Source organism: Candida jiufengensis (assembly GCF_024610255.1).
Source record: "Candida jiufengensis strain CBS 10846 chromosome Unknown scaffold6, whole genome shotgun sequence".
Classification (NCBI taxonomy): Eukaryota; Fungi; Ascomycota; class Pichiomycetes; order Serinales; family Debaryomycetaceae; genus Lodderomyces; species Lodderomyces jiufengensis.
Genome location: NW_026261557.1, coordinates 547098 through 566343, shown reverse-complemented (window position 1 = coordinate 566343; position 19246 = coordinate 547098). Strand labels below are relative to the sequence as shown.

Genomic DNA, 19246 nt, shown 5'->3' with positions numbered 1-19246 from the left:
CTCGCATTCACTGAAACCGTACTAAATCAATGTAGTATGTAACTATGTAACCACATAATTTTCCATCTTATCGCGCTAAACTTAATCTGAAAAATTATAAATTATCACACAAATTGATCAATCGAATCAGATTAATTTGTGGGGGTTTCCCTTTCTTTTTCAGTAAATGAGTAAAATAAAACCCTTAAATAGACAATTTATATCAAATATAGATACTCATAAAGCAATAACTGATGCTAAAAGAAATTTAATTCTTTCAATTTTAAAATCAACAACAACAAAGAGAGAAGCTAAAAATTACTTAACGAAATATCAGAATCAATTTGATTTCACTAATTTAAAGTTTGCAAATGTTAAAGAAGACGATCCATTAAATCAAAGAGATAACCAGAGGGAATTATTTATTAATAGATTTTTAAATCAAAAGAATCCATTTACCAATATTTATGATGATGAAGAGACAAAATTAAAGAAAATACCTTCGAGAATAGCCATCTTTAAAATTAAGTTCACGAATATAACGTTGAAACAATGGAGAGGGATTGTGGAGACTTTCAAAAGGCTAATAACTTTGGGAATATCACCAATTATACTATTAGACTACGATCATTTACCGAATGACTCTTTTAGACTGAATGAGTTATACATGATTGATCAAGCCAATAAAATGTTGAACATATTGGGTAAGCCAGAAGATCAGGCTGATCTAAAAGCTACAATACTAAGAACGTTATTTACTACCAACAATGGAAAACCTACAATTGATAGTCTAGAGCTGATTTTAATTCCACTATATCAAGGTACAATACCGATAATCCAGCCGATTGTATATAATGCAGACAATACAAAACAAGAAATACTAAAGTGTGATAAGTTGCTTTATTCATTGTGTGAAGGATTAATTGAAAAAAGAACCACTGACTTGTTGTCGGTGGAGAAAATAGTAATGATTGATCCATTGGGTGGTATTCCATCAATTGAAAGAAAACAAACTAGTCATGTCTTTATAAATTTATCGCAAGAATACTCAGAAATATTATCAGAATTATATATTGGTCACATTGGACCAAAGGTAAGAGATCTACATGTTGAAAATTTGAATAGTATGAATTCAATTTTAACTTTTATTAATGATAAATCCGGTAATGATGAAACAACTGGAATTATAACGACACCAGAGATCATGTCTATCAATAATGATCAATTAAATCCTATCATATATAACGTTTTGACTGATAGATCAATTATATCATCGTCTTTACCAAGCACTAATAAAAGAACACCTCAAGTTTCAACCACAATAATAAAAAAAGGTGTAGATGTTCAAATATTTAATCATGATGATTATGATGGTAATTTTTCTATGGACTATTTATTCAAGCATAAGCTAGTAGATAAAGAAAAATTAGTAAATGTTTTGAATGACTCCTTTGGTAAGAAACTACAAGTTGATGAATATTTTAAAAGGATAAATAAAAATCTAGCAACATTTATACTAGTTGGTGACTATGATGGGGCAGCGATAATAACGTGGGAGCAAAACAATGGTGACAAGATAGCTTATTTAGATAAATTTGCAATTGCTAAAAAAAATCAAGGTTTACCAGGATTAGCAGATATAATATTTAAAATTATTTTACAATCACACCCAACGGAATTAATATGGAGGTCAAGAAAAGTCAATCCGGTAAACAAATGGTATTTTGAAAGATGTTGTGGTTGTATGAGTTCTCCTGAATCACAATGGAAAATCTTTTATACTGGTGATATATTTGATAAAAGAATTGATAGACTTAAAAGAGCTGAACCTTCGAAAAATGGTGTTGTAAATATTGGTGAAAAATTAAAAGAATATTCTGCAATTTGTGAAGGTATAGTACCCTCTTTTAAGTAGTATCATGTAAAGGAATAATCTTACTTGCATTAATTTGACAACTTGTAAATTTTTATATTAAACTTCTCAATTATCTTTAGGATTTAAGAATATTTTGACGCATGATTTGTTACACAAACAATTTAAAGATCTTATGACCCCAACATTTTTAAAATATACGTTTTTCAAATATTAGAAATAGAAACATCACAACTTTTTAGTTTAGTTGCTGTTTTCTTTTCCATCTAAAGTATGTCTGAATCAACCATCAGACAGAGGAAGGAAACAGAACAACAACAAAACCCAACTTCAAAAATTCAATCAACAAAACCATCAAACTCATCAGCTAAGAAATTAGCATATTATCATGAATTAGATGAATGGCAACAAGACAATCATTATATAAGATCTGGTTATGTAAGAGGTACATCATCATATTTAGATAGTTTTAAATCTTTAGGATACCTACATAATGAAACAGTCAACATATATTCACATCTTATACCATCGAGTATATCATTTTGGATAATCTTATATTATATAAATTTTCAATTAACTCAATATGATAATTATTTAGGTATATGGGAAAAATTGAATTTTTTACAATTTGGATTAGCATGTACTTTTTGTATGTTTATGTCTTCAGTTTTCCATTGTTTAAAATCTCATTCTCATAAAGTTAGTAAATTTGGTAATCAATTAGATTATTTTGGAATTGTTATATTAATTACATGTTCATTAATTTCAATTATATTATTTTCTTATTATGATTTACCAATTCAAAAATGGTTCTTTGTTGGATTAACTTTATTTTTTGGAATTGTTTGTACAGTTTTCACTTTACATCCTGAATTTTCTAAAAATACTTATAGACCATATAGATCAACAATGTTTATATTATTTGGACTTTCAGGAGTTTTACCAATTGCTAATGCTGTTTTTGAGTTTGGATTTGATACTACAAAGGAAAGATCAGGTATATATTGGTTGATAGGAGAAGGATTTTTTTATATATTGGGTGCAGTATTATACGCAATGAGATTTCCAGAAAGTATGACACATATAGAAGAGGATGAACAACTGCTTTTAGATAATCCATTATCTGGTAAATTTGATATTTTTGGTCATTCTCATCAAATATTTCATGTATTTGTTGTTATAGCAGCTTTTTGTCATTGGAAAGCTTTAGTTCAATGTTATCATTATTTACATCAAAATATTTTATCATAAACAATAGATAAATAAACATAGAGACTTCATAGATCATACTGATTTTCGTATAATACCTCTTCATTGACCTTTTCCATTCGTGCATCGTGATTTATACACGCGATTGTTTAAGGATCTTATAATTTATTATGTATAATAATATATAAAACAAACGCGTATACATAATATTTTTTTGCAACTAAATCTTTGAAAAGTAAACAACACTTTTTTTTTAAAAAGTGTTGCAATTATTATATCTAGCACCTTATTAATCAATTCAAAATGCTAGGTCCCGAAGATTTTCAACGAAATAGATTAGATCAAAAAGATAAACAAAAGAAATTAATTCTTGTACCTTGTCATGGGATTTATAAAGGAGGTGATCCAACAAAAAGAGAATCATGGTATTTAGCTGATTTTCAAATTCAAGGTAATGATCATTTATGTTTTATTGATCATGTTAAAACCGCTCATGCTGAAATGTTAAAAGATCCAAAAGCTTATATAATTTTCAGTGGTGGAGAAACTAAAGTTGAAGCAGGTCCAATTTCTGAAGCTATATCATATATGAATTTATACAAAGAATTATTTGGTGATGAAGTTGATTACTCAAGATGTACAACTGAAAATTATGCAACTGATTCATTTGAAAATTTAATTCTCCTGTTTTGTCGTTTTTGGGAAGTTCATAGTAGATATCCAAAAAGAGTTACAATTGTTGGATTTAACTTTAAAAAGGATAGATTTTTAGATTTACATTTGAAACAAGCTTTAGGTTATCATTTAAAATTTGTAAATTATATTGGAAATGATCCAGAGCCAACAAACTTAACTGATGAAGAAAAATCAAAATATTTTGAAGATTTGAAAAACAATGAATATGAAAAAGCATATAAACCATATGAAAGAGATTGGTATGGAAATGAAATGGATTTATTTTTGAAAAAAGCTACTCGTAATCCGTTCAAGCGTCATCATGGATATAGAAATACTAATCATCATTTAGAAAGGTATTTCATAGCAATGGGAAATATAGCAACAATGTGGGATGTTAAAGAAAAAAATAAATCAACTAGAAAAACAATGCCACCTTGGCATCAAAGAGGTTATGGTTTAATGTTTGGATTACCCCCATCATCAGATGAAGAAGAAGGTGATCAAATAATTGAAGTTAAACCTGGAGATCGTGGTGAATATGCAATGATATTGCGTGATATAGAACTGATGAAGGAAGGTGATATAGAAATGAGTTTTGATGATTCAGATATGAATGGAATTGAGTCAGACTTAAGTGGTAGTGATATAGAAGAATTAGAAACAAGAATTATTTCAAAACCAAAAGCTGCTCCAAAACCAAAAGCTACTCCAAAACCTAAAGCTACTCCAAAACCAAAAGCTACTCCAAAACCAAAAGCTGCTCCGAAACCTAAAACTACTCCGAAACCAAAAGCTGCTCCAAAACCAAAAGCTACTCCAAAACCAAAAGCTGCTCCAAAACCAAGAGCTACTCCAAAACCAAAAGCTGCTCCAAAACCAAAAGCTACTCCAAAACCAAAAGCTGCTCCAAAACCAAGAGCTACTCCAAAACCAAAAGCTGCACCTAAATCAAAGGTAACTGAAACAAATGGAGCTAAAACTAAAGAAACTAAGCCAAAAAAGGCTCCTAAAGAAACAAAAAAACCTACTACCAAATCTGCACCAAAATCAAAATCAAATTCAAAAGATGAACCAAAAATAAAAAAAGCTAGAACTAAATAAATAGATTGAATAAATAGATAAGTTAAATAGATTGAATAACGAATTTTTATGAATTAATTTTACGACCTTTTATTATTTAATAATATACATTAAAAATTTTTATGAACCCTTTTATTTTATTTTTTTGAATAAATAATTTATTTACATTTTTTTACTTTAATTTTAATATTAATTTTTATTTTTCAAACTTCTTCTTGCTTGAACAGCTTTACTTAATTTAGTTAACATATCAACAGTTGTATCCCAACCAACACAACCATCAGTTATTGAAACACCATATTGTAAAACTTCTTTATTTGCACCAGTTGGGGGCATTTTTTGTTTACCTTCATTTATATGACTTTCAATCATAACTCCAATTAATTTATCTTCACCTTTACTTATTTGATCAGCAACTGATTCTAATACTTTTGGTTGATTTCTAAAATCTTTTTGTGCATTATCATGAGAACAATCAACCATTAATTTAATATTTGGATCAGTTGATTTACTTATTGCTTCTTTTGCAGCTTTTACAGATTCAGGATCATAATTTGTAATTTTTTTACCACCTCTTAATATTATAAAACATGTATCATTACCTAAAGTTGTAGTTATAGCAGCCATACCATTTTTAGTAACTCCCATAAAATGATGACCTTTTGAAGAAGCTTGTACAGCATCTAATGCAACAGTTAATCCACCATCAGTACCATTTTTAAATCCAATAGGAAAGCTTAAACCAGAAGCTAATTCTCTATGTAATTGAGATTCAGTAGTTCTTGCACCAATAGCACCAAAACTTAAAAAATCTGAAAAATATTGTGGTGAAATAGTATCCAACATTTCTGAACCAATTGGTAATCCAGCTTCTTTTGTTAAATCAGAATATAATTGTCTTGAAATTCTTAACCCTCTATTTATATCAAATGAATTATCAACATCTGGATCATTAATTAAACCTTTCCATCCAACAGTTGTTCTTGGTTTTTCCAAATAAGCTCTCATTATAATACATAAATCATCTTTTAATTCATCATTTAATTTTTTTAATCTATGAGCATAATCTAATGCAGCTTTTGTATCATGAATTGAACATGGTCCAACAATAACTAAACATCTATCATCATTACCTTTTAAAATTTGTGAAGCTTCAAATCTACCTCTTATAACAACATCTAATGATTGTGAAGTAGCTTTAATTTCATGTTGTAATAAATTTGGTGGTACTAATGGATCATAACCACATATTCTTGTATCATCATATTCAGTTGGTACTGGTGTCTTACTCATTTTTTTATATATTATATATGATCTATGAAGTTATGAATGTTTGAATTTGAAAATTTTTTTTACAAATAAATTGAATAAATATAGTAAATAAATACTAGAAGAACAGTTGACTCTTTAAAAATATAAAAAATGGAGTAAAAGATGAAAGAAAGAAATAAATATAATTGTAAATTTATAATAAAATAAGAAAATTAAAAGAAAAAGAAAAGAAAATATTGAAAAATTTAGTTAGTCATTTTTAATTATGCTAGTCTTATTTAATTAATACCACTCCGGAAAAATTATTTTTTTTCACTATTGTTCTCTAATACAATATTAATTTGCCGTAAATATTTGGTAGCACAGATTATAATTAATAAAAATTTTTCACTCTTCATATAGACAAATCATTTAAAATTGTTTACATAAAAAAGGATCTTAGATACGATAATGACTAATTTTGCATGTTGAAAAAAAAAGAAACTAATCATTAAGAATAGAAATATTCGGCATGAAGAGGAGTGAAAGGGTTCAGTATACGTGAAGCGAATGTTAGCTTTGTTCTTATTCTATATTTTTAAGATTATTTTAGTTGTAAAAAATTAGTAATTTCAAGACACGAGGTGTTTCAATGATACAGTTTAATTGGGATAGTCATATATTATGAGTAAAATGACTAAATTTTTTGACAGCTTCCCTCATAAATTTTGATCAATCTCATTTACCCATGTGGTAGTTCCAATTGCAAATTTCTAGACTTCCCAATTAAGTAATATGTAGCAAATGGTAGTACAAATAGTCAATTCTTTGTAATCTTATCTCTATTTTTAATTTTGATTTTTTAAAACCAACTAAAATTATTACACTAAAATTTCCAACTGTCCAAAAGATAGTGCAAAAGTTATGTCAATTACAATAATAAGAATCAAATGTATATAACAGATGCTCATAAAACATTTATATCATTCTTTATATTTGGAATATTAAATAATATTTTATATGTTATTATATTATCAGCTGCAATTGATTTAGTTGGTTCATCAACTCCAAAAGCTATTGTATTATTAGCTGATGTTTTACCTTCATTTTTATTTAAATTTATATCACCTTTTATAATACATTTGATTAGTTATAAAAATAGATTATATTCATTAGTTGGTTTATCAACAATTGGTATGCTTATAATTTCATTAAGTTCAATTAATATGATATGGTTAAAAATTTTAGGTATAATGTTAGCTTCATTATCATCAGGTATGGGAGAAGTTAGTTTTTTACAATTGACTCATTATTATAGTATAAATGGGAATTCAATCAATGGTTGGAGTAGTGGTACTGGAGCTGCTGGTTTATTAGGAAGTTTTTTATTTATGTTAATGACTAATTTAATTGGTATACCTGTTTGGATTGTTTTATTAATATTTGCTATAATGCCACTGGGATTTTTGATTGTTTATTATTATTTATTGCCGAAACAAAATCAAGAATATCATGAAATTGACGATAATAATTTTATAATTGAAGGAGATCAAGAAGAGGAAATAAATGATGAAATTGACAATAGTTTGGAAAATAAAGTAAGTATTGAAAAAATCAATCAACACTTGAGTAATACATTTAAAAAAATTCAACCATTAATTATTCCATTTATGATACCATTGACTACAGTATACATTTCAGAATATGTCATAAATCAAGGTATATCGCCAACTTTATTATATCCATTGGATGATTTACCACATTGGTTATTCTCAAGTTATAGAGACATATATGTTGTTTACGGATTCCTTTATCAATTGGGAGTATTTATATCAAGATCATCAATAACATTTGGATTAAGAATTAAGAAACTATATTTATTATCAATACTTCAATTCATAAACGTTGTAATCACTATAATTCAATCTGTGTATGACAAACCATTCACGAAAATTTGGTTTTTATTAATTCTAATTTTATATGAAGGTTTATTGGGTGGATTTTCTTACGTTAATACTTTTATGTCAGTAAGTGAAGAAGTTCCTAAATCAAAAAGAGAATTTAGCATGGGAGCTGTTAGTATTAGTGATGGATTGGGTATTGTTTTAGCTGGTTGTATTAATTGGTGGTTAGAAACTAAATTATGCGGGTTACAAGTTGATAGAGGTAGAGATTGGTGTTTAAATGGTGGATCTGTATAATTATAAATGTCGATAAATGTAAAACAATTTTGTAGATTTGTCTCTTTGTACATGGTCCATTCGATGTCTTTTTTGTGTCTGATTTTGAGATAAGGGACCGTACCTTTATTTTTTCACCAACTCGAAATAAAGTTATTGTACGATTTACAACCCAATTCGAAATTCAATTATGTTGGCAGTAAGTCGGAGGCTGCCTTTACTCAGAAATTCATCATATGCATTATACAGATCATTTCATATAAATCTACCTTTAAAATCAGATTTCGCATTTGTTTTCGATATAGATGGAGTTTTAATACGTGGTAAAAAACCCATACCACAAGCAAAACCAGCATTAGAATTATTAAATAAGAATAAAATCCCATATATATTAATGACAAACGGTGGTGGAGTACTGGAAGCTGCTAAAGCACAGGAAGTAAGTCATATAACTGGGTTTCCAAATATATCACCATTACAAGTTGTTCAAAGTCATACACCTATGAAGTCATTAATTAATGATCCAAATTATAAAAGAGTATTGGTTGTTGGAGGTGATAAAGATAACGCAAGGAAAGTAGCTGAGGATTATGGATTTAAAGATGTTACTATGCCAATTGATATAGTGAGGAATAATAAATCAGCAGCTCCACATTCAATGTATAAACCTGAATATTTTGAAAAATATTCAAAAGATATAGACACTTCCATTCCCATAGATGCTATATTAGTATTTAATGATCCAAGAGATTTATCATCAGATATGCAAATAGTACAAGACTTGTTGAATTCTAATAATGGATTAATTGGGACAAAAAGAGATTTTAAATCGTGGAAAGATCATACATCACCTTCCATACCAATAATTTTTAGTAATAATGATTATATATATGCAAATGATTATCCATTACCGAGATTTGGACAAGGAGCTTTTAGGATGTTGACGGAAACATTATACAATACCACAAACAAATTAAAACCAGATCAAAACTTAGATTCATTAATTTTAGGAAAACCATTTAAATTACAATACGATTTTGCTCATCACATATTAATAGATTGGAATGCTAGACTAGAAGCGAATAAATCTCATGAATCTATTCAAAACTTACCAAAATTAGGTGAAATTCCAGAAACAACTCCATTTAAAAAGATATATATGGTTGGTGATAATCCAGAATCAGATATAAAAGGAGCAAATGATCATGGTTGGGAATCTATATTATTAAGAACTGGTGTCTATCAAGATGAAGATTATGATCTGATAATTGCTAAACCTACTGTTGGTGTTTTTGATAATGTTGAAGATGCTGTTAAAACTGTATTGATTGATAATGGAATTAAGGTTTGAGAAGCTTATTAGTTGTAATAATAAAAGTCACTTATAGATTAATAGAGTATATAAAGACGATTAGATCGCCTGATTCATTTTAATTAAAACTGAAATCGATGTTGGTGTAAAATTTCCCAATCTATCCAGAGCGGTGTTTTGGTCGGTCCGCGGTAGCGCATGTTTCAAATATTTGCTTCATTAAATTTTAGAAGCAATTATAATACTATAACATGCAATTGATTGAAATATTTAAATCATTACCCAATTTCCAATTACTTTTCAACTATATCTCCTTATCAGAATCATCGACAAACATAATGAGTTGGGATCAAGCAACAATCAGTTTAAGTAATAGAAGTAAAGGATGTTATTTAATAACAGAAGAAATCATTAGTAAATTACCTCAAATTAAAAATTATGAAATTGGAAATTTGAATTTATTTTTAAAACATACATCAGCGGGTATAACTTTAAATGAAAATTTTGATGATGATGTACAAACAGATATGGAAGCAATAATGGATAGAATAGTTCCACAGCGTAAAGATTATTTACATTCATCTGAAGGTAATTATGATATGCCATCTCATGCTTTGAGTTCTTTAATGGGTGTTAGTTTAAATATTCCTATTACTAATGGGAAATTGGCTTTGGGGACTTGGCAAGGTGTATGGTTGGTTGAAGGTAGAATTGAAAAACATAATAGAAAAATTATAGCTACTATAAATGGTCAAAAGAAATGAAAGATAATGCTATAAATTTATTTGCATAAGTTTATTTATTTATTTACTCATCATTCTTCAGTGGCTATATACTTGGAATAATATATGAAGATCATGATACAATAATATTGTAGGTGTTGTTGCAATTGAATATGGAGATCTTATGATACTTTATAGCTCTAACCCCAATACTTTGCCCGAAAATTTTCTACCTTCAGCGGGTCACATTTGTAATAAAAATTTTTACGGTTTAAAGTTTCAAGCATATTCTTATTTAACTCAGTTTGGTATGAGTAAATTCATAGTCTTAAAGTAATGATCTTGTTATCAATATTAAATATCCAGAAATTTCGAATAAAAAATAAGATTTTGTGTAATAGAATTCAAATTTCTATTTAATATTTTGAGATCTGGCTCTAACAGATATAATCTAAACATTTGAATACTCAAATCTATGTAGGTCATTAGGCTAAGCTCTATTATTACGTAATTGTTTAAAGTGTACCTTTGTTGGTTGAACTCCAGAGTTAAGTATTCAAAGTTGATATACATTTTGAATTTGAATTCGAATTGCTGCAAAAACTTTTAAAATCTACTTTGTAAAAATTTTGTACGAAAATGGCTAATCAAGTATTTGAAAAAGAAAATAGCGAGCACTTGGAGTTTAGATTCGTCTTTATCTTCGTCAATAGGACTACAAAATAGCCAAAAATAGATGGAATTGCAGAAGTTTATTAAAATTTGGCTAGAGACTACTTTAGAAAGTTCAAAATAGAAAAGACAAAACAAATTTACAATAATAGACCATTAAAATATCAGTTGATATATGACGTAATTGACAGTTGAAGATTGAATTGTTTAAAAATTTATCAGATCCTTATCCACTTCAACTAAACAAATGAAATTATTTAATTGGCTATAGATAAATCTAAAAATTAACATATTGTTCCTTATGAAACAAGAGAAAGAAGAATAAAAGCCATACCAAGTAATTGTTTGTAAATAAAGTTATTTAAAATAAACTGTTTAAAAAAGCTAGTTATTGAAGTGACCTTCGTTTTTAGATTTAGTTTTTTAGTTTAGTTTGATTCTGTAACAATAAATTAAAGTAATACACTTAGACTAAAATTTAATTCATTTTGTGTTTATCGAAATCTTCGGTACGTATAGATAAGATTTTAAAAATAATTTCATTTTTTAAACGTATCATCAAGAAAGCGCAAATTCACTTGATCAATCACTCTTTAAATTTTATGAATCATCTTCTTACACGTGTAAGTATAACGGTTATGACTATTAATCGAACCTTTCAACCCATTTAACCCAATTCATTGGTTAAAATCATTTTTCAACATTTTAAATAGTAATTTGTACAACTTTTTTGGGTGGAGAATTTCCAAGTTAGGCAGATTGATACTGAATACTAAATTATCTCTCATTTACAGTGTTAAAATTCAAAGAGATAGAGATGTTAAAATTTCAAAATAGTTTTGATTCTATAAATAGATTTTACTCCATGATATTTGTTTTAATTAAAATTTAAGCCCATTTTTTTGTTTAAAATCAAAAGTTGACTGTAATTAAATTTGTTAATCTTATTTGTCCTCTTCTTATTTGGTTACTTCGAACTTGGGGTATTAAGTTTAAAGGTAGGAGAGGACAACACAGCTTTTGTTCACAAACCATTATCTAATTTCGAACTAGTAAAGAAAAAAAAGTGGGGATTATTCAAAATTAAAACTAAAACGCAAAATACATCTAAACTAAAATGGTTGTGGTTCTCAATTCTTAAATTTTAACAATTTTAATTTGACTTTTTTTAACAATAAGGTCCTTGAAAAAAAAAACAATAAAATTTATTTAAATGCATAATTTTGTATCTTAACGTCTTTTTTTTGTATTTGATTAATCATTAACTTTGCGCAAAAGATTTGCCGGCAAATAAATATTTCTTTGAAACAATAGAAATGATAATCGTAATGATTTGCTAAATTGATCGAAAATGTTTATTTGAGATATTTTTTTTACCTCCCCTTTCAGTTGAATTATGCTTATACACGGATAATGAGAATATTTAAAATATATCATGGGGAACAATAGAATTATTTGGACAACAAATTAAATTTTGTTTTTTCATGATATATCGTCAATTCATCCTTGTGAAGACCTAGTCTCAAAATAAGTTTTTTGATCATTCACTGAAGAGATTTTTCTCCACATCAACAAATTTGAGACAATATAATCGTAAGATTTAATAATATGAACCCTGATTGATAAACTTATTTTTTGAGTCAAAAATTATGTCAAAAAGAATAAAATAGATATATTGTAATAACCGTTGAGATGTTTTTTTATTTTTGTGTCACCGGTAAAAACTTTTTCCATTACCATAAAAGAAGGTGAAATTTTGAGTGTCTGCTTATTAAAATCAAAAGATAAAGTTTCAGATTGTTGTTAATTAAAACTCAAATTAAAAATAAATAAAATTATAGATCCTTCGATTGTAATGTATTTTAATGTATAATCTCTTAAATTTGTGTTGAGCAGTGTAAGCGCAATAAGTAATTATGAGTGTTTAATAAATCTTACAGATTTCAGATTTCCAATCAAAATAAGTAAAATAACAAAATGTCTGCATAATCAGTAAAATCTAAATTATTAAATTATTTATAAATAAGTGAAGATCAGAAATTTAACTAACTTTTAGTAGTTAGTTTAGATTTTGAATTTAAATCTTAGTGTAATGATATTTGTAATCTAATACAGAATTTCAGATTGATCAAAAAGTAAAGGGTTTGTTGAATGATAATCAAATATTGACTTTTGTGTCAAATTTGCGTTTCATACACTAACTACGTCAAAAAATCGAATCATTTTTTTATGGCTATAGCAGATAAGAGAATCAATAGGTCACATAAATAAAAAGGATTTGTGATAGGACTTTCCAATTTTCTTCTATTTATCCGTTGATATGATTCACGATTTTTTGAAGATGAGCAATTTACCCTATCAGGTTTCAACATTCAATTCTATCTAAATTTCAGTTAACTGAAAGATTTAATCCATAGACACGAGATTCAATTAACATTTGTGGACAGTAAACTATTATAATTCTATTTGTTGATCAAATTGAATCTGTTCTCAACCCATATTAGTTTTGGGATTTAATATTATGCACAAAATCAAATTTTTTTAAACTCACATTTCTCAATTAGTCCAAAAATAATAAAAATAGAATTAGCCGTGGCAAGCTCATATGTATAAGAAAGCTAATGCATGATTGCAAGGTTAAAGTGTGCTACATGATCAGTTTGCTGTGTTGTTGATGTTAAGATTTAGCAATTTTAGGAAACTACTGTTAATCAGCGTGATCCCTTTCAGCCCATGTTTTGAGTTTACAGTTTTAAAGATCAATAATTGGAACTCTACCCGTTAACAATTTTCTCACATTGTTTTATTTTTTAAAAATTTAACAATACCAAATTAGATATTTAGACATATAAAACAAATAGTGAGGCTTTATTTTTTTTAATATTATTGTAATAATAAAATTTATAGTTCGTTACGATTTAATCTACTGTAAATCGTTTAAAACTCGGTGCGAAATCGAAAAAAAATTAACGTTAAAAAAGTTATCGAATAACAAAATTATCAAAACACTTGAAATGCGCATTTTAAAAACTAAAAATATAATGATCATATGTTTTTTGACGTATAATTCAACCAGCACCTTGTTTGATTGAAATAAGCCACTTATCCTCTAATGTTGACACCTTTGAGGCTCTAATCTTCAATAGCATTTATGGTATATTATAAAGAAGGGGTATTTAAAGTGGGGCCGAGATTATTATGAGAAAGAAGATTTATTGTTTTAAGCTTTAAAAAGGTCAATTAACTTTATATTATCGATTATAATTTCTATTAAAATTAAGAAATTTCATAAAATTTATTTTGTAATTTTAGAAAATACTTCATTCCAAATATATATCTGATAGGGGATATGTAATGATGAGACTCGTAACCAAATAAACTAAAATAATCCATAACTCCCCACTTCCTATTTAGTTGAATCTAAAATTTCTTGATATATCTAAGATATCTAAGTTTTTTTTTTCGATTTAAAATGGAACTAAAATATCAAAAAGATTAAGCTAAAAACTGACAAGTTAAATTACAGAAATTTTAAATTATGATTATGATTTTAACTTTGGACGTATAAGTAATTACTTTGATTTAGTTCTAATGTTAGTGAGGTCAATTTTTTATTATGTTTTAATTAAATACATTTCGCAACCAAAAAAGAAACAAAATTATTATTTACGTTAAATTCTTAATCAATAATTATAATTATAATACCTTAACTCTATTCATCTGTTTCTTCAAAAATTATTTTTTAATTTCCTGAAAAGATTCAATATAATATAATATTATAAAACTGTCAACTTCAAAATTTATTACATAGGATTTTTAAAATAAAAGTCAAAAATATAACAAATCTTATCTACATCTGAGTCAATTTAGCTACAATCTAGCCAGATATTCACATGTAAATTTACAGTTAAATTAAGATTGAGCTTAATTTAATCTATAGATAAAAAGCATGAGATTATTTATTAATTGGCTACTAGAGTTTCATCTCAATAGTAAATTCAAAAGATGATAAAAACTAGTTAAGATATGGTAATATGCGGAATACGGAGGATTTTTTTAAATTTTTTCTATACTTTTAATCTCATCAATTAATGTACATATTGCATTATCGTAATCAATTGTATTTTGGTTGCTTCGGTATTTGAAGGTATTTGTGATATTAATCGATAGATAGAGATATACATTATAACAAGTACCAATATGCATGGAAATTTTTGATTAAGACTAAAGTAGTAAAATTTGACATTTGAAACATTTTATTTATCCTAAAAATTATTTTCTAAGTTAGGTCGAAAAATTAGTTTTAAAACGTTCTACATAATAAGTCTGTGGAGTCTGCGAGTATAATCACATCATATATAACTGAAAGAACAATAGAGGCATTTACGTTAATTCAGTTTCACAAACACTACTTTCATTGCGTTTTACTTTTTAAGCATCTTTTTAATTTTTTTTTAATTACCTTCAATCAACCCAAAAATCAATGCATTTAAAAACATTCGTTATCATTTACTTTTATTCGCTATCAGTATTTCAACATGTTATTGAGCAGTATATTCTTACACAAAGGAAGTAACGGATATTTGCTCTCTTTGCTACAAGCTGACTAAACAAGTTTTGCTGTATTGATAAAGTGGGCCATAGTGGTAATATAATATTTTATTGATATGTTTTTCGTAACTTAAATTTGTTTAAGTATCAAAAAATGGAAGATTGTTGCCAATTAAGTTCAGCGTAAACACCAACCCGTGGATGATTTTAAACTTGTGGATGATTTTAAACTTTAGCTTAATAAATTTTATAAAGGCGGCAAGATGAAGATGTTACTTTCTATCTTATTCTTAAAAAAGAAATATGTAGAAATTTTTGAGAATTATTTCGATTAAATTATAATATTGCAAAAATAATATTATATTTTTTTGCAACTATATTATCACTAACATATAAGACCAACCCTTTCTTGATATAAGAAAGTTTAAAAAAGAAATTTGTAATTAAATCATTTCCAAATAGAGAATATCAATTCCTATGTCCATCCCTTGTATCACTAAAGATATCGAAGAAAAACTTTACTAGAATGTGCAAATTTGATTATTATAATTTATCAAATATACAAGATCACTAATCATTTTATCGTCAATCTAAATGAGAGAATTTAGGGTAAAAAAGAAACGTAAAAACTCTATTGTTTTAATCGACAATTTCAATAATTATAATTTAAGGAAAATCTTAAAAAAGCTGTTATATTGTTTTTTTTAAAACAAAAACAAGACAGAAAAAGAAATCAAATTTGATTTTGCAATCATTTTTCCCTTCTAAATATTGCGCTATCAATAGTCTTCTTAATTCATTAAGTATAAGGTAAAACTCTTATCCATAATTAATGATTTGCATTCAACACATGTAAGATTATATATATGGAAATATAAAGATAATTTGAATTAATTGTTAATTAAGGGAAAAGCTTTTTCTTATATTTTTTTCTTTTCAAAAGTGGACCTTACATTATATTGATCCATTAATTAATTTTTTACGTAATACTTTAAACTACAAATTAAAGCAAAAGAAAAATCTTAATTTTTGTAAGAGCACAAGCCATATATGTACAATAGTTTAATTGAATTCAAAATTAAGATTAATATGAAAGATATAATGATTTAAAATTAGAATTAAAATCTAGAATTGATAAAATGATATTTTCACACAACTTTTTTTATTCTTTCTTTCGACAATCATTAATTCTTATTAATTCATCATCCTCTTTAAATATTTGTTACAAAATATTTAGTAATTATTTACTTTCTTCTTTTATTCTTCTTCTATAAGATCTTAATACTAAAAGACATATTTTGTACTATGTAACATTTTTATAATTAACCGGGGAGATTGTAGAAATCTGAAGAAAAAAAAATGTCTGTCAAATTGAAAAAGATTGGTAGCCACAAAAAAAATAGAAATTTAAAGTTAAGGTTTTAATGTAGTATTTATTAAATTATTATATATATAATAATATTTTAATACATTATACATAAATTACACAAATGTAAAATTATAATAAAAATTTATAATAATAAATTCTAATTTTAAATAAATTTTATATTTTGACATAAATATTTAATACTCTTTTTTTTTAATCTTTTAATCTTTTAATATAAATATAAATCAATATAATCTCTTCAAATTTCAAATCTTTTAACCATTCTTTAGTTTTTTTATTTATCTACTTATCTGAAACAACTTTTTATTCATTTTTAATTAAATTTATTCATCTCTGTTTTAATAGAGATTCAATAATTATAATTATAGATCAATTATTTATAATAAGTTAATAGTAATAATAATATTATTATTTACTAAGAGTATACTTATAATTAAGGAGTTATTAAAATAAATTAACAATGTCAGTAATCACTACCAATACAATTACAACTCCAACTTCAAATACCATTCCAATAAAATTACCATCAATTACAGAATTAACGAAAAGTCATAATAAGAATTCAAACATTCCATTAATAAACTCAATTACTACAACATCGCCAACTTCAAACCCTTTAAATAACGGAAATAACCACTTAAATAATTCATCAAAATCGCCAAGATTCCCAGCAAATGGATATAATAAAAATAATACTTCTTTACCAAGTATTTTACAACAAAAAGAAATTTTAAATAATAATTATAATAATGTTCATAATAATAATAATAACTTGAATAATTCTATATCAGACTCAAATGATTCTAATGATGTCGGATTCAAAATTCCACCCATAAAACCAAATACCCCAACTTCAAATTACGTATTTTCAAATTCAAATAATAATCAAAATAATAATGGATTTAATAAATTACCATCACCAGCTTTACCTTATCATCAAAATTCAAGTAATAATAACAATACCAATACGGTCCCACCTCAATTACCATTGATTTCTAAAAACAGTATTGGTAGCCAACAAATTCCAAGTCCAAGTCAATTAGCTAATCAACATAGAGGTTCTTATTCATCTTCATCTTCATCTTCATCAACTAGTCCGCATATTCATTTTCAAAAACATACTAACATCAACACTTTACAACAATCCCCAATAAGTTACACCCCTCAACAACAACCCTTATTACATAGAAGTTCAACTTCATTACCACAATATTTACCTCAACAACAATTACAACAACAACAACCTATTCCACAACAACAATTAGTAGCCCCATCATATCCAGATATAAATTACAGACCAGTAAATAAATGTCATAGATGTGGAACAACTGAAACTCCAGAATGGAGAAGAGGTCCAAAAGGTGTAAGAACTTTATGTAATGCTTGTGGATTATATCATGCAAAATTAGTTAAAAGAAAAGGTGCATTATTAGCTGCTGAGGAAGTATTAAATAATAGAGTTACCAAAGGTAAGAATGGTAGAAGAATTAGTGTTAAAAAACATAACAACAACAACAACGCTCATCTCAATCATACTATTAATAGTTATGGATTACATCCTCAAAATCAACAATCTTATCATCAATCTCCACCATTACATCAACAACCACAACAACATCAATATATTCCATCAAACCCTTATAATATAATACATGCTCATTCAGTTTCAACTATACCAGCTCCACCTCCACCACAACATTCACAATCACAACCAATTATAATTCATAATCATAATGAACGTAAATTTTCATTACCTCCACCTGTTATAAATTACCGTCATAATAATAATAATAATAATATTAATCATAATTCAAATTTGCATTATATTCCATCATTTCCTTTAGTTCGTCATTAAAAAAATTTGCAAAAAATATATATACTTTAAATTTAATTTAATTCTATATAGATTTTTATTGTTAGATGATAATAAATATTTATAAACTACTTACGAATTAATAATTTTAAATTCTTTTTCCATACTCCTTAAGATTTTCGAAGAATTTGTAACTGTAATGATAAGATTAAATCAAAGAGGAGGAGTAAAAGCATAAATTAATAGAAATTTAGATCTTATACTAAAAACTATGCGCATAACACCAAACTAAAGAACGGTAAATAGTAAGATTTAAAAACTAATTCTAACGAACTATGGTTTAGAATTTTTTAAAATAATGTTTTAAAATTAATTACTAAAATCTATTTAAATTATAGGGGATGAGACAAGAACAATGCCGTTCCATAATTCAAATCTTTTAGTTAACCCACTCAATAACTTGTTTCCAAGATTTCTTGACTTATCAACTTAATCTAATTAAATATTTTGAATAAAAAAACCCTCAAATTTAAAAACTT

The 19246-nt window shown here is 26.4% G+C and overlaps 8 protein-coding genes across 8 annotated transcripts; 7 read left to right on the top strand and 1 right to left on the bottom strand. All coding sequences in view use genetic code 12, as the record gives it.

Annotated features, from left to right (window-relative positions):
• Nucleotides 1–166: 166 nt before the first annotated feature.
• ARG2 (acetyl-CoA:L-glutamate N-acetyltransferase) lies at nt 167–1894 on the top strand (the record flags this gene model as incomplete). The annotated part of the gene is made up of 1 exon (XM_051761691.1): nt 167–1894. One exon carries the CDS (start codon nt 167–169, stop codon nt 1892–1894), a length of 1728 nt encoding a protein of 575 aa, XP_051621729.1.
• Nucleotides 1895–2125: 231 nt separating this feature from the next.
• KGF54_001332 (PAQR-type receptor) lies at nt 2126–3103 on the top strand (the record flags this gene model as incomplete). The annotated part of the gene is made up of 1 exon (XM_051761690.1): nt 2126–3103. One exon carries the CDS (start codon nt 2126–2128, stop codon nt 3101–3103), a length of 978 nt encoding a protein of 325 aa, XP_051621728.1.
• A 261-nt stretch (nt 3104–3364) lies between these two features.
• Nucleotides 3365–4840, top strand: KGF54_001331 (uncharacterized protein; the record flags this gene model as incomplete). Its single annotated transcript, XM_051761689.1, has 1 exon — nt 3365–4840. One exon carries the CDS (start codon nt 3365–3367, stop codon nt 4838–4840), a length of 1476 nt encoding a protein of 491 aa, XP_051621727.1.
• A 168-nt stretch (nt 4841–5008) lies between these two features.
• On the bottom strand, nt 5009–6112 carry ARO4 (3-deoxy-7-phosphoheptulonate synthase; the record flags this gene model as incomplete). The annotated part of the gene is made up of 1 exon (XM_051761688.1): nt 5009–6112. One exon carries the CDS (start codon nt 6110–6112, stop codon nt 5009–5011), a length of 1104 nt encoding a protein of 367 aa, XP_051621726.1.
• A 908-nt stretch (nt 6113–7020) lies between these two features.
• Nucleotides 7021–8271, top strand: KGF54_001329 (amino acid transporter; the record flags this gene model as incomplete). The annotated part of the gene is made up of 1 exon (XM_051761686.1): nt 7021–8271. One exon carries the CDS (start codon nt 7021–7023, stop codon nt 8269–8271), a length of 1251 nt encoding a protein of 416 aa, XP_051621725.1.
• Nucleotides 8272–8440: 169 nt separating this feature from the next.
• Nucleotides 8441–9601, top strand: KGF54_001328 (uncharacterized protein; the record flags this gene model as incomplete). Its single annotated transcript, XM_051761685.1, has 1 exon — nt 8441–9601. One exon carries the CDS (start codon nt 8441–8443, stop codon nt 9599–9601), a length of 1161 nt encoding a protein of 386 aa, XP_051621724.1.
• Nucleotides 9602–9813: 212 nt separating this feature from the next.
• KGF54_001327 (uncharacterized protein) lies at nt 9814–10326 on the top strand (the record flags this gene model as incomplete). Its single annotated transcript, XM_051761684.1, has 1 exon — nt 9814–10326. One exon carries the CDS (start codon nt 9814–9816, stop codon nt 10324–10326), a length of 513 nt encoding a protein of 170 aa, XP_051621723.1.
• Nucleotides 10327–17354: 7028 nt separating this feature from the next.
• BRG1 (GATA-type transcription factor BRG1) lies at nt 17355–18749 on the top strand (the record flags this gene model as incomplete). Its single annotated transcript, XM_051761683.1, has 1 exon — nt 17355–18749. One exon carries the CDS (start codon nt 17355–17357, stop codon nt 18747–18749), a length of 1395 nt encoding a protein of 464 aa, XP_051621722.1.
• Nucleotides 18750–19246: the final 497 nt, after the last annotated feature.